Source organism: Watersipora subatra, chromosome 1, assembly GCF_963576615.1.
Source record: "Watersipora subatra chromosome 1, tzWatSuba1.1, whole genome shotgun sequence".
Lineage (NCBI taxonomy): Eukaryota > Metazoa > Bryozoa > Gymnolaemata > Cheilostomatida > Watersiporidae > Watersipora > Watersipora subatra.
Genome location: NC_088708.1, coordinates 17,410,418 through 17,426,675, shown reverse-complemented (window position 1 = coordinate 17,426,675; position 16,258 = coordinate 17,410,418). Strand labels below are relative to the sequence as shown.

Here is a 16,258-nt window from a genome sequence, read left to right as displayed (position 1 = left end):
CTGTTCAATGCCATTAACTTGCAAGTTTCAAGTGGCAAACTAGTCTTGATTAGAATGCCTGATTACCAATTCTAGGATTCATACAATTGTACTATCAATCCCGTCCCAAGGCAGAGGTTATATTGAGACATGTATATGGACTTCTTTCGAAGATAGTAAAGATTCAGGCAGTGTGCTCATTGTCTATCTCATTAGCAAAACTACCTCGAATTACAAACTTGTCAGAAAGGTGTTCAATTAAAAGCATGAGAGCAAAAAATATTTACTCTACAGACTTACATTTCGTCTTAACTAAAAATAATATATTCATTAACGGAACAATCAGACATCGCCAGGCAATATATAATAACGGTAACCATAAAAAGGGCTCTAGTTAGCATGCTGCAACTGGATAGTAAAAATAAAAATATGTTATAATGTTTATATAATATTGAATTGAAACTTCAACAACTATTGAACTAAATTCAACTAACATGCAAATACCATAGTTTCAACACACGACATTTACTGAGCACTGATAATAAGCAGACTATTTTGATACTTGATTAAGCACATGGGTATTGTCATCTTTATTGATTTTGTACATCAGCATCTCTGAATTTTCAAGAATTATCGATACTATAACTCAATTAACACTTGAAATCTTTATTGAATCAGAGTGTTTATAACCTCTGATCTTTTTAACATGATGGTAAGATAATACATTGTTATTGCTACTTCCATCTGAAAGAAGCTGACGAGGTGGAGACACTTTTTCAGCATTTATCTCAGACATTTCCAAAGAACTTGATATGTTTTCATCACAATCAGGCTTGAGGCTGTTATTGTTCAGTTCAGAAGCTGTCATAGCCAAACCAGTTTCGCCGCACCCACCACAACTTATGTCGCCTAAATGACTACATGGTAGAGAAAGCTCTGTAGGAGAGTTCGTAGTGCTCAGAGCTTCTGTCTTGAGATTGAGAGGAGTGTTGCCTGAGCTGTAGTTATTGCTGTTTGATGGCTGGTAGATGGTGCATTCATTGCATGAAGGTCCATCGATTGCTGATGGACATTTGCTTGGTACATTGAGACATGATGCAGCATAGCTACCTTCTGTTGAGCATTGCAAATTTATCAGCGGAAAGGAGTTTGGAGACGATTCTTGGCTAGATACATCAAGTTGATCTTGCTGGAACACCTAGTAAGAAAACAGTTGAAAAATTAAGTAACTGCTCAAAAATTGCATTATGAAACATCAGAGACATGAATGTAAGTGTAATTATTTTGAACAATTATCTAAAATACAATGAGCAACATGTATGAATGCAGAATCCACATTGGAGAGTACTACGGTATCTATAAAAAAACTAATGCGTCAGCCTTTTCCAATCGATTAAAGATTCTGACACAGACTTTCATATGTAAAAGGAAACCTAAAGCTGAAACAAACGTAAATGACCGAAAGAAAGTCAATATATACTAATGAGCAAACCAAATGCATCAGCTAAAACATGCTAACCATTCAGCTTGAATATAAAATATTTGTGTATGTTGCATCAACACAGCATGCTGGTTTCCAACCATTCTAATTTCTATTCATGGCAAAAATAGAGCACAAACTATCGGCTGAAAAAAAAGATTGCCCTTGCAAAAGCCTTTATTAAGTGGTTGCCATTCTAAAACATTTGCTACTTGTATTAACATAACAAAGCTAATTTTAAATCAATTCAAAATGTCATATGAAGAGTACTACAAAAATTGCGTAGCAATTTTTGTAGTACTCTTCATAGACACTGACCAAATCATAAGTCAAGAGAAAGTCTGTAAGGATGAAGAGGATTACTAGAATAACTCTTGCAGAATGGATGGCCCAGTAATAATAGGAATGCGCAGTAAAGATATTTTAAGGAATCTCTATACGGTCTATGAAACATATCTCAATATGGAGGAGATGACTGTTGACCAAGATGGAAGAACAAAGTGGAGTGCAGTAGTGACCATACTCAAGATAAGGAAACCACCCTGTGGGTAATATACGGAGGAAAATGCCAGACAAACCCACTGCAGAACCGGGAGAGATCAAAACCAGCAAATTCTGAATTGTATAATATTCAAATAAAAAAATATTATGTAACAGCCATGTAGGAGCCAAAAACAAAGATTGATTAAATATATTTTCTATTCGTAATTCACGTTAATTGTGGGTAGATATGTCATTTTTTGTAGAAAGGTGGATGACTCATAGATTATTTTTATGTTAATCATAATATTTAATATTTTGGACACTATTGGGTAGTGTATACTGGGGCATTTTGAGTCAAAAGCTTAGGAACCAATCAGAAGCCAAGTTAAACACCAAAACACTTCTGCTTAGTATCTATAAATACCAGAGCATTTCCTCTACCAGACCAGTCTGTGACAACCTGTGAACATCAGCAGCTCAAAAATCTAACCAAGGATCATTGCTAACCGTCGGTTTTTTTCATTAAAGTAACTTTTACTGTTGTGCAATAAGGCACCTAAACGAGAGTTGTTTTGGAAAACCATGTACAATATGGTTTACATCAGTTTACCTCACAAGTGACACTGTATCACTTGTGAACTGGCTCATAACTCAATTTTTATTGTATATAAAAAGCCAGTTTGTACCGCAAACTGTAGCAAACTTGAATCAGAGTAATAAATTTATATACAACATTGTTAAATGTACTAATAAAATTTACAAATTTGTTCAAACTGAGCAAACTAAAAATAATTTTTCACAGCTCCGAAGATTTGCAATTCGGGTTATAAGATCTGCATATGTAAACTGGTCGCAAATTACTGTAAAACCTCTAATGACACTCTATTTTTCAACCCTTCCTCTATGGCGGCGGTCATATGGAGGCGGCGTTACAATAGAAACTAGCGTTGCACTTTTTCAAGCGACTCGTCAATTTTGGGAAAATAAATTTAGCACTTTTATGGGCAAAGCGAATGTCGCTTCTATTGTGCCCTCTTTTTCTGGTGGAGTGATATTAAACCTTTTAGATGCAATAAATCTGCTAACTTACCTTCAACTCGTCAAAAATCTCTAAATAAATATGCATTGAAAAACCGAGAAATATATCTATCAGTTTATGTCTATTGCTTGCAATTAATCTGCGATGATTTTATAGCCATTGTCCTGCTTTTGTTAAAGCTTCCAATTTTTAGTGTATTCTAATTTTGAAGACATTTTGCATTTTATATTTATATTTATCAATTTTACATAAAAGCTCATTGTACTCATTAATATGTTTGCTACAATTTGCAGACAAAACTTCCTTTTAATGTGCAATAGAAGAGGAGTTACGAGTTAACCGCAATGATGCTAATCGTTATATAATCTATAGTTTTGCAGATTTATAGCCTATTATTTGATAGCATCATGCTATCAAATAATAGGCTATAAATCTGCAAAACTATAGATTATATAACGATAATCTATCAAATGCTCCAAATATATATTCATGAACAAGTGACATAAACGAACGATACTTATATATTACATGCAGAAACAAAAATTAATAATTTTAAAACAAAAATATTTGTTTCGTTGCTAGGATAGCTGCGTTCTGATTGTTGCTTTCAATGGAACAAACATCCTCTAGTTGTCCAATACGTTCCACAATGTCATCTGACCTCCACTCTTTTTCTGCACTGTTTTTATGTATTTACATCGAAGTATCAAGATAGCGTTAAACAAAGAACAACTATTAGCCTGAAAAAGTTAATAATTATTTCTATGGTGTAGCTTTCAACGTTCCTCTACCATCGTAAATATGACCAGTTTTTTAGATATGTACATCAAAGTATCATAACGACGTTAAACAAGGAACTACTATTAGCCTGAGACACCTATTATTTATTTCTATAGTATTGCTTTCAAAGTCTTAACTAAAAAAGCAACAACCTTTGAAGTTAGACGAGAGAATTGATTGTTATTAATGTAAACGATTCATTATTAATACATTTTTGTGGACACTTTTCTATTGATCACTTAATATTATGTAAGTGATCAGTAGAAAAATTAAAATATATTTGGTTCATAAAGATTAATGATAGTTATGTTATAGTGGTTGTCAAACGGAGATGGCATTCAAATAAAAGTGGTGTTCAATTAGAGGTTTTACAGTATATCATCTTGTAGAGAAATCGCTCGGCCTTTAAATACATATTAATTTAATGTCTACGGTGCAAATTTTTGCTTTTAAATAGAGCCGTAAGAGTCCTACAAGAGTCTTACAGACACTCCACAGAACTACTGGTAGTCTGTGTTGAAGCGCAGTAGGCCTATCAGTAGGCCTATCAGTAGGCTGACGTATTAATCAACGATGCTCTTGGCTACAATACACATAGGTAATATGTACAAAATAAAATCAGCAGGAGCTTAGCGAACAACCGAAGGTCACATATAAGATGCACTAGATTATAAGGCGCATTGTTGGTTTTTGTGCAAACTTTTTAATTTTAAATGTTCCTCAGAGCCTGAAAAATATGGCACTCGTTCTCCTGGTTTTCAAGGTATGACTATAGTATCCCGCAGAAAAGATATATGACATCCATTATGTTTATGTGTTGAGATGCATTAGTTGTCAAGCAGATAGTTTTATTACACCTTGACCTCTACATACAAAGTTTATTTGTTAAGTTGTTAAACTCGTCATACATTGCAGAAAATAATCTGATACGAATAAACTCTCTACTTTGCTACTGCAAAACTTTTGATTTTTTGAACGTTAATTAGTCTTATTTGCTTTCCAGAATATAAACATAGCGATTGCTTATTACGTATTTAAAGGTTATTAGCAAAAAAGCGTTAATAATTATTTGCTCAAGTAATGCCCTGCTACATAAACACCATAAAATATTACTATCAATATCACAATCAGGGCGTATATATAACTCAGGGCGTATTTTTGGATTTTTCAAAGGCATTCGATACGATTAATCACAAAATTTTAATTGACAAACTTTTTTACTACAATTTTAGTGTAAAGTCTTCCTCTCTTATTCAAAGTTATCTCCAAAATAGATTTCAATTTACCAAAACAGATACTGATTGTTCGCAAATGAGGGCAATTACGATTGGTGTCCCACAAGGATCAATTTTAGGACCCCTCTTATTTTTAATTTTTATAAATGACTTAGTAAATGCTGCACCTGCTTTGGATTGTATTTTATTCGCAGATGACACCAATATATTTTCAACAGATAATTCTAAACTCCAAGAGGAATTAAATATTATTAATGAATGGTGCCTATCAAACAGACTCATTTTAAACAACAGTAAAACATTTCAAGTAGTTTTCAAAAATCCGTCTAAAAACACTCAAAATTATAATCTAAGCCTTTCTTTAAACAATTCTCAACTACAAATCAAAGATTCGACTCAATTTTTAGGTATCACGTTAGACAACAACTTGACTTTTAAAAAACACATCCAAAGTCTCATCAAAAAACTTAATTACATATTACTAATATTACGTTTCATTCGCCCCTACCTAGACAAATCAACCATGATCAATTTGTACTACAGTTTTTTCTATTCTCTTTTAATTTATGGAATCGAGTTTTGGGGCCACGGCAACAAAACTGATTTAAACAAACTTTTAATCATGCAAAAAAAGGCAATCAGAATAATACTCAATTTTAAACCAAATCAAACAGTTTCCAAAAATTTTAAAATTTTAAAAATAATGCCAATTGAAATTTTATTCCAGTATCGCCTGCTAATGTTTTTAACAAATTCTTTCCCCATGGAAGAGTTGCAAGATTTTATGATAGATCATTGTCAAGATACCCGTTTAAAAAGTAAAAATCAATTAAAGTTGAAAAAGTGTTTGTCTTCTAAGGGACAGAGATCGATATTTTTTAGTGCAATGAAATTATATAATAAATTTTTGAGTGATTGTGCGGGCTCTGCTCCGGGTCAGCTGAAGGCGAAGTTGGTAGAGCGCCTGTGGGCGTCCTGGGACTGTCCTTCCTGACTCTGGTGCTCCGGAGTGTGCGCTTATCGCTGATTCTGTTTCTTTTCCTACTGCTTGCTGGGGCTGCCTTGACTCTAGCCTCTGGCTATCTGGCATGTCCTATTGCTACTCTGTGTATTTTTTTTACTCATATTGTCATGTTATTATTACGCAATAAAAATCAAACCAAACCAAACCAAACAATCAATGACTCAATCAATCTCTCAACGAATAAAAGATATACTTTTTGTGAAAACATTGAACGAAAATGTAGAAACTAGACTCCCAAAACTATAAAATGAAAAATTAAATGTTTGAAAAGTATGTTCGTTGTAGCTTCAGAGTGTTAACACGCAAGGATGGTGCTAAGATGGTAGACAGCATGCAAAGGTTTATATTTTGAAAAAGTGGGCAATGAATATGTCAAAACGATAATAATTGGTGCATCATCTACCATAACTATCCAACACCAAAAGGAATTGAACGAGCAAGAATAAACACTGTTGTGTGAAAAAATTGGACTCAAAGTATAGTCAAATCTTACCTATGATCAACTCAACACACGAATTTTCAGCATGCGATGTCGATTGTGAGAAAATACTGACTCTGAACAACAAATAATCCAACAAACGAATTTCGTCAAAACATTCTAGCTTTGGAAGTAAAAGTAAAGATGGTGATATAAACTCATAAAACCCAAAAATAGAAAAATATCTAAGCCAAGTTAGTTTAAATTTCACCTATTAGGAGTTAGGCTAAGTTACTCTGTGCATTTTTACCGCCGGGTCCACTTCTCTGATGTAAAGTAAGCCTACAAATGCAGAGGCGGGTCTATTGCGGTGCATATGGTGCAAACGCACCACCCTAAATATGGAAAAAAAAAGAAAGATTTAAAATCCATCAAGAATTGAGTGAATTGCATTTCATTTCACCGAGAACTTGCTTTGGAAATGAACAAAAACGGCCTAGTAGGGCTCGTTATAATGATCAAATTTTAATAACCTTGACCTGAACTTGTTTAGATTATAAACAAACTAGCTGCATTACCCGCCTACAGGAACAGATTCACGCGCAGCATAAGGTTTATTGAGAGTTGTCTTTCATACTGTATAACAACTCCAAAATGCAGTCTCCTGAAATTGTTGACCTGATGTATTATTATGTAAATTGTCTACTGAAATTGTTGCTCTGAATATGCATACACATATTACATGTCAATAGTGTTGGGGAGAATAATGGAAATCTGCAATGTGTTTTACAGCTATATGCGTGTAAAATCTAGTAAATATTTTAGATTCATGTGTCTAGATTCATGCGTTCGTCCATACCCGTTTATATTTGCAGTTGACGATCGCGCACTTCTGCCGCTGAGCCCCCGCCTTGGCTGACCAGTCTTTACCTGCCGAGCAGTTGACAATCGCGCTCTTGCACTGGCCTCGGAATCAATCGGCCCGCACCCACCTCGCAATCAATCGCCTCGCAATCAACTGCCTCGCACTCGCCTTGCAATCGATCACCTCGCACTCGCAACCAATCGCCTCGCACTCGCAATCAATCACCTCGCAATCAATCGCCTAGCACTCAATCTCTTCGCAATCAATTGCCTTGCATTTGCCAACACATTCATCCGGAAAACCGCGCTTGGATACCCTCGCTGCACTCGGGGCTAAAAAGGTCTCCCGCGCATCCCCGAGTGACGCCACGGCCCCAAACCGCTAACTGCATTACTCGTCCACGGGAACAGATTCATGTACAGCAAGAGTTTTATTGAGAGTTGTCTTTCATACTGTAAAACAACTCCAAATATGCAGTCTACTGAAATTTTTTGCCCCGATCACACTATGCATACACATATGCAGTCATATATGTCAATAATGTTAGGAGAACAATGGAAATCTGCAATACGTTTTACAGCTAGTCTACAATGCATCAGTCTCAAACCACTCAAATCGGAATTGCCTTATTTGTGTACAGAGAACTGATAATGAAATTGACATTGCTAGGCAAACTGAAGTTTTTCAAACTGGCAGTATTGAAAAGTTTTGCATCTTCTAAAAAATTATACAAAATATTTTGCTATCGCCAGCATTTATTGAATGGAGACTACATGCTTAAAACACTAATCATAGCTCACCAGTTTTTCGTCTATAGCCTGTGTTTTGACATGGTATATACAAACAGTAATGAGGTTATGTCGATAAAATTTATATGTATAACAGCTCAGACAGTATGATGTCAAGGCAGACACAGCATTAGCACCTTACAATAATAAAACATAACGCCAACATGATAGCCTTTTTATGAGATACAATAAGGATAACGAATGCATGAAAGTATATATATACTGAAAAATATGTTAGAAAATGCTGCATGTGGTATAGCAGAACACGAAGAACATAGCATGACATAACAATAACACAATGTTAGTTCAACGCAACACTTGCAGATAGACAACATCTTTTGTTTTTCTGTCGGGTGTATGAACAAACAGTTTTCGGCTTGTGCCTACTTTTTAGCAGGCGACGTACAGCCGGTCATGGCTAAAGCAGGGTGACAGTAAGTCGATACCGGCTGCTCTCTTTCTTTTCACCATTGCCTATCGCAACCCTCGGAGTACTCGTGCAAGTTCTGTAGTAGTAAGTTATAGTAGGCCTACTCGTAGCTGGAAAAAAATTAGTAACTCAGCTACTGAAGGAAATGAACTTGCCCAACTATCACAAGCAGTGGCAAATCCAACGTTATTAAGTAGTTGAGATGTGGCAATTCATGGGCAATGCAACATTGAATAAAACGTACTAACCTTTTCGATGTAGAAATTTAGTAGGTAAAGCGGAGTAGCAGTACCCGTGCAAGTTCTGTAGTAGCCGTAGTTCTGTAGTACTCGTAGCTGGAAAAAAAGCAAAAGTAACTCGGAAGGAAATGAACATGTTTACTATCACAAACAGTGGCAAATCCAACGTTTTCAACCCTTTCACCGAAGTAGACTCATTTATGCGTTTTCTATGGTCGACCACCGTAGTCACATTTTTGCGACTTTCCCAGCAATTGCTAGTAACTGAATTTTATTATTCGTTGATAACCTAACCAACGATCTTTAGGACTTTTATGGTAGTGACAGTGTTGTCCTAAGATTTCTCTATAAAATTAGCCTAAAGTTTAATATTTTAATCTTTGTTTGGGGATTTCCAACTTGAAAACGAACATTTTTGTACAAGTTCATTAAAGGCGTCCGAATTAGAATACAAATAACTACTTATGTTGATGACATTATAGCCGATTCACATTTTTGTGATTACACAAATAATTAAAATAGCAATAGCAGCACTGACTCTGATGGCAATGAAAGTAATGGTTTTGTAAGAATAAGGAACATTGTAGAGGATCGTTTTGCTTTGTAGCTTCACATCGCTTTATCAATGCACAAAGTATAGATACAACAAATTTTTTGTATAGCAGTGCTTGTTAACATGTTGGCAAAATGAAATATATAACCAAAACAAACGTTCTAGATGGAGTTTGAAATTGAAAAAATATTGTATACATATGAAGCAATATCGGCAAAATGGCTGGCGGTAGGCCGATAGTTAAATTTGTACATGGACGCAAGTGAAAGGGTTATGTAGTGGAAATGTGGCAATTTATAGACAATACAACATTGAATAAGAAGTACTTACCTTTTTTATGTAGAAATTTAGTAGCTGAGGACTGTGTTTTTTCCAGTGACCGCAAGAAACCAATGTTCGCATGACCTTCTCGGTACACGTTGGTAGTAAATATTAATCGCATTAAATTACTATTCATTAATTTATTTTATTTAATGATTAGTACATTTGTATAGCTGTATAGGCACCTTTGTATAGCCCGCAGAACTCAGGACGGTGCTTTTTAACACAGCAGCAACTTTGCTGTTTCAAACGCACCAGTGTCGTTGGGCACCGTAAAGAGGCGCGCTAACCAGAAATGACGTGATTTTTGTGTAAAAACGATGAATAGGTTATGTATAGAGGCGTGTACTAACCAGAGATTTCTGTTAATGCACCCTAGATACCTATTAGCGGCTAATAATCCAAAAAGTACAGTATTCTATAAGGCGGACACTCAATCACATGCGCACACACACACGCACACACACACGCAGACAGACAACGATTGCCGTTTATATAGTAGATGAGGGGGGTCCCAATAGACATACCCAATTGAGCCACAACTTTTTTGAAAAAAGTACTACAAGAAATTTTAAAAGCAAAATGTCTCAGAAGAAAGGCCAAAAACGAACTTTGGATCATTTCTTTCAACAACAAAACAACAATTCCAAAAAGTATGCCCTACTACCCTAGGACACTTATATTTCGCTAATATTTAGTTTCGTGAGTAGCACACAGAGTAAAATTTCGCTGCAACTTAATTTCACGGATCTGATGAGTGTGAAAATATAGTGATGTGAAAATAAATGCAATAGAACAAACCTATTTGGATTCCTCAGGTCCAGTTCACTAGTAAAAAAATTTTTCAATTTGGGACTAGTTTGTATTTGTGAACCACGGGTAAAAATGTGTGGGCGAGATCGACAATGCAACTTGATCGCTTGCTGCTATTTGTTTCTTGGACTATCAATGACGTCTAGGTCCTTGCTGCCGTGACTGATGTGGCACCAATATTATATCTCAAGTATTTATAGCACGCGGTGGCCATGGCTCAAGGTTATTTTTTTTGGTTGGTAATAAAATTCATCGCTACAATAATTATTATTCAATTTTATGACTTTCCCTACCAGACTTCCATCCTCATCAGTTACAAATTCAGTGACTAAACTAATATCATCATCTTCCTCGTTTGTCTTGGCTTTTCCACAGGCCCGTATTCCCTGGGGCGGCTGGCCGGCTGAGCTGCCCCAACTTTTTAGGAATTTTTGGCGGCTAAGTATAGTCAAACTCGGAGAACCCGCCTTCAGATAAAATGTAAAATTTTATCACAAACACTTGGTTAACTCGAACGGATTTGTTTGGTCCATTCCCACGTAATGATAAACTGCTTTAGATAACTCGACCTCAACATCATTAACTCAAACAGTTACGGTATTTGCCCAATGGCTACGGAACGGTTTTTATCGCCGTAGAGTATCACTTTATTCCAAGCCAGAGAGATAAACGTTAACTTGTAATAGTTCTTGGGCGTCATTATTATCATGATTGGCAAAATATTTTTGTTAACGACTTTTATAAAGGTTTGCAAAAGGTCAAGTTTTACCAAACATTCGTTTGGCAATGGCCCAACGAAAGCGTAAAAACCTTCGGATGAACTAAAAATAAAATCGGCAAAATTGATCTTTGTTGAAACGCTCAAAAGAAAAAAGATGTCTTTTTTCTGAGCGTTTCAACTGCGGTCAAGATTAGCCTATTTTAATCTGAAAACATCCTAGCAGTCACATCACCTAAAACAAACAAATATCAAATAATAGAAAAAATGTTAATACTTTCCGATAAAATCTTTTAAAACTTTACGTGAGATGCCCAGTTGAGGCCCTACATGAAAGAAACCTCTTGAGGGGGCTGATACCGCCCCTCTAAACCCCCAGATGCTCATAACTAGTTGCCTAACATTAGCTGCCCCAATTTGCAACCTGGGAATACAGGCCTGCTTTTCCAAAAGAACTTGTTATCTCAATTTGCTTTGCCACGCTGCTCAGTCGGCGTATTAGCTATAATGAGTTTAGCAGAAATTGCCCAATGAGCCCAACCACACACAAAGGTTACCTGCATTTCCAATATGACGATTTTATTGTGGATATCAATGAACAAAGCTATTTAATTTCGCGTTTTCGCTCGTTCGTTATGATAGTTTAGTTTCGCTCATGAAATTTTCGCGAGATGAATGACTCCGCAAAAATGCGAAAGTTAGATGACGCGAATACATCAGTGTCCTAGGGTATGTCTGTTTTATAAGAGCATCGTTGTGTAGCTAGTAATGCAAAACATTTTTCATGGTAATTTGCAGAAATGATGACTTATTTCTGCAAAGCCAAACCAAATTGCTGTTGAGGTTTTGTGATTGATTTTGTCTTGATTTTCTTTTATTGCACAATTGTTTGATGACTTTCTGTTTATAGGTAATCTTGATATACATAGTATAATAAACATTATAAAACACCAATTTAATTAATCATATCTAATGTCAATTTTTATCTCTACACTTGTTGTTTGCTGCAAACAAATGATTACACTTCTTTGGGCTCAAACACACTTCTCCTTCCTTCTAAGATGCCTAAATTTCAAAAAGTTCCGCTAGCGCTGGGCCAGGCAAGGGGGTGGCCCCGCGCACCCGCTCCCACCATATATATATGTGAAGGGGGTCACAGAAACCATGATTAAGTCACAAATCACGAAGTTGAGTTATCCGACTTTGAAGTTGCACCAACTGAATTTATAATATTAGTAACAATTTTTGTAACACGTGCATCTGGACCAATCAAAGAGTGATCTTTCTGGATCTGAAGTCAGTTTAGCCAATAGAAGTCTTTAACCCTCGAAAAAACTCCTTAAAACCGTTGCTATGCTAAACAGGAAGTACTGAAAAATAACGTCTGATAAATATAATCGTTTCTTTTTTGCCGATTTTAAAGATAACTCTGACATTTTAGACACTTATAATGAGTACTTTGGTATTCCAACTGATGTCAAAAGCAGTGAAAATAAAGGGAATTACAATGATATTTTTCTAACGATTGTTACAAGATTATTACACTATTTAATTTTAAGAATAATTATTCGAATTTCTAAGATCGAAGTATATAGTGACCGATAGTGTGCAATATGTTACTGTTGTTATTTTTTCCAAAGATTTTGTTGATGATTTGGCTGTGCCTGATATCGCGGTACTGCCAAGCCGTTTTTAATATCTGTAAAATTAAGTAATACATTTTCTTATAAATATACAGCTATTTCTATGACAACCTGCTAAAATCTGTTTAGATTTTTTAATTCAGCATAATTTTATGGATATAAATACAGAAATCTAGATAAATATCACAACATCTTGATATTGCTTGCTATGACGTTTTGAAATGTAAACAAAATTGTGCATTGGTTTTCGTTTCTCAAATTTTAACACCAGCTTTCTCAGAACTATGTTTTTGCACTAATGGTAAACATGCATTCAGTTTATTGACTATAAAATCTGTTGTAATTAAGCTAGAATCCAAATTTCTTTTGCAAAATAACTGAGGATTTTCTCCTTCTGCTAATGTAGATAACTCCAAATCTTACAATTCCAACTTAACCATGGTTTCTGTGATTATGACCATAGAGTTATTTCCCCCTAGAGTGATAACTGTGCCTTCAACAACACGAGCGTTTCCGGTGCCAACAAGGAGCGTTTAGGCCACGCCCCTTTTTTGTGCTAGTCAATCGTAGTGATTGACAGAACAATAACATCAGCCATGAGAATGATCATGAATTTCGACAGTTAAGATAGTAATTATTACTCATATTAAAGAAATGATGATTATAGTTTATTACTCTAATATATGCTTATTATTTAAAGCAATTCAATACCTACATGCCTTGCAAAAGCACTGAATAGATAGTGTAAGTAAGTGAGTTAATGCAATCAATGATATACAGCCCCCCATATGGGGGGGGGGGGGGCTGTATATCATTGGTTACTCATAGATAAGATAGATAGTCATACTGGGGTTGTATTACATTGGTGTGATGGGAAGCTAATCGACTGCCATCAACTGAAAGTATTGACATTGTATGGTGATAGAGTGATTCATTGACACCACAGTCCACAAACAGCCCTTGCATGTAATATTAGATTTCAATACATATCAATCAAATACAAAGACTAGCTTGAAGCCAAGATGTCCACTAGTTGGTGGACATCTTTGCTTGATGTAAGCAAGCAAAAAGTTTGAAAGTTAGAGTGGCAAATGTTGTTATATGTTAAATAAAAATAAATTATACTTAATTATACTAAATTATAATTACTTAAAAATAAAATAGACTTTTTTATTACTTTATTTATTAAATCATTTTTTTATTGTAATCATAGCTAAACAGATTATATTTAGCCATTACTTGCTAATTATTTCACAATTAAACACATTTGCAGTTTCATTTTTTTCCTAATTCATTTCAACGAAAAACTTCTTTCATGATATGAAATTTTAAAGTTGTAGTTGTTTGAAAAAGCTTGAAAACATTTACAGTTGTTTTTGTTTTCTCTCTTCTCTTCATTTATTTCAATTACACAAAACACTTCTCATAATATGTAGTTTGAAAGTTAAAGTGGCAAATGTTGTTATATGTTAAATAAAAATAAATTATACCTAATTATACTAAATTATAATTAAATGAAAATATAACAGACTTTTTTATTACCTTATTTATTAAATAATTTTTCATTGTAATCATAGCTAAACAGATTATATTTAGCCATTACTTGCTAATTATTTCACATTTAAACACATTTGCAGTTTCATTTTTTTCCTAATTTATTTCAACGAAAAACTTCTTTCATGATATGAAATTTTAAAGTTGTAGTTGTTTGAAAAAGCTTGAAAACATTTACAGTTGTTTTTGTTTTCTCTCTTCTCTTCATTTATTTCAATTACACAAAACACTTCTCATAATATGTAGTTTGAAAGTTAAAGTGGCAAATGTTGTTATATGTTAAATAAAAATAAATTATACCTAATTATACTAAATTATAATTAAATGAAAATATAACAGACTTTTTTATTACCTTATTTATTAAATAATTTTTCATTGTAATCATAGCTAAACAGATTATATTTAGCCATTACTTGCTAATTATTTTACATTTAAACACATTTACAGCTTTATTTTTCTTCCTAATTTACATGTATTTCAACAAAACACTTCTTTCATGATATTAAATTTAAAAGTTGTAGTTGTTTGAAAAAGCTTAAAAACCTTTACAGTTGTTTTCTTTTTCCTCTTAATTCATTTAAACTGCTTAAAAATATTTTCTCATGATATGAAGTTTAAAAGTTAGAATGGTAAATAAATGTTATATAAAAATAAATTTTCTTTCCAATGACTTTTTTATAACTCGGGTAGTACAGCTCATAGTTGATGGCAGTCGATTAGCTTCCCATCACGCTAATGTAATACAACCCCAGTATGACTATGTATCTTATCTATGAGTAACTGATTGCATTAACTCACTTACTTAACACTATCTATTCAGTGCCTTTGCAAGTCATGTAGGTATCAGGGATTACGTGTATGTCACAATTTCCATTTCCCTAATTCATTTCCATATTATTTCTATTTCCATAAAATTCCAATAATTTATTTCCATATTAATTCAATTTCCATAACATTTGCATAATTCAGTTCCATATTATTTCCATTTCCATAAAATTTGCATAATTCATTTCCATATTAATTCCATTTCCATAATTCATTTCCATATTATTTCCATAATTCATTTCCATATTATTTCCATTTCCATAACATTTCCCTACTTCATTTCCATATTATTTCCATTTCCATAATTAATTTCCATATTATTTCCATAACATTTCCCTACTTCATTTCCATGTTATTTCCATTTCCATAACATTTCCATAATTCATATCCATAACATTTCCCTACTTCATTTCCATATTATTTCCATTTTCATAACATTTCCATAATTCATTTCCATGTTATTTCTATTTCCATAACATTTCCATAATATTTTCATAATTCATTTCCATATTATTTCCATAACATTTCCCTACTTCATTTCCATATTATTTCCATTTCCATAACATTTCCATTATTCATTTCCATATTATTTCCATTTCCATAAAATTTGCATAATTCATTTCCATATTAATTCCATTTCCATAATTCATTTCCATATTATTTCCATAGCATTTCCATAATTTATTTTCATATTATTTCCATTTCCATATTTCTAAAATAAAATTTCCATATCCATTTCCCTAAAATTATGGAAATATTTATGTTTATGGATATGGAAAAGTAAACATTTCCATAATATGTTTAGCGATCTCTGGTAGGTATTGAATTGCTTTAAATAATAAGCATATATTAGAGTAATAAACTATAATCATCATTTCTTTAATATGAACATTAATTACTATCTTAACTGGAAATGCATGATCCTTGTTTAACCCTTTTCATAGCTGATGTTATTGATCTAGTCAATCACTACGACTGACTAGCACAAAAAAGGGGCGTGGCCTAAACGCTCCTTGTTGGCACCGGAAACCCTCGTGTAGTTATCACTCTAGGGGGAGATACCTCTATGAT

The 16,258-nt window shown here is 33.9% G+C and overlaps 1 protein-coding gene across 1 annotated transcript in view; it reads right to left on the bottom strand.

Moving 5' to 3' along the window:
• Positions 1-336: 336 nt before the first annotated feature.
• Positions 337-16,258, bottom strand: part of LOC137407088 (uncharacterized) — a 47,562-nt gene continuing 31,640 nt past the window's right edge. The window contains exon 4 of the mRNA XM_068093695.1: positions 337-1,177. Coding sequence (XP_067949796.1) covers positions 626-1,177 — 552 coding nt within the window. The 3' untranslated portion in view covers positions 337-625. The remainder of the gene's footprint in view (positions 1,178-16,258) is intronic.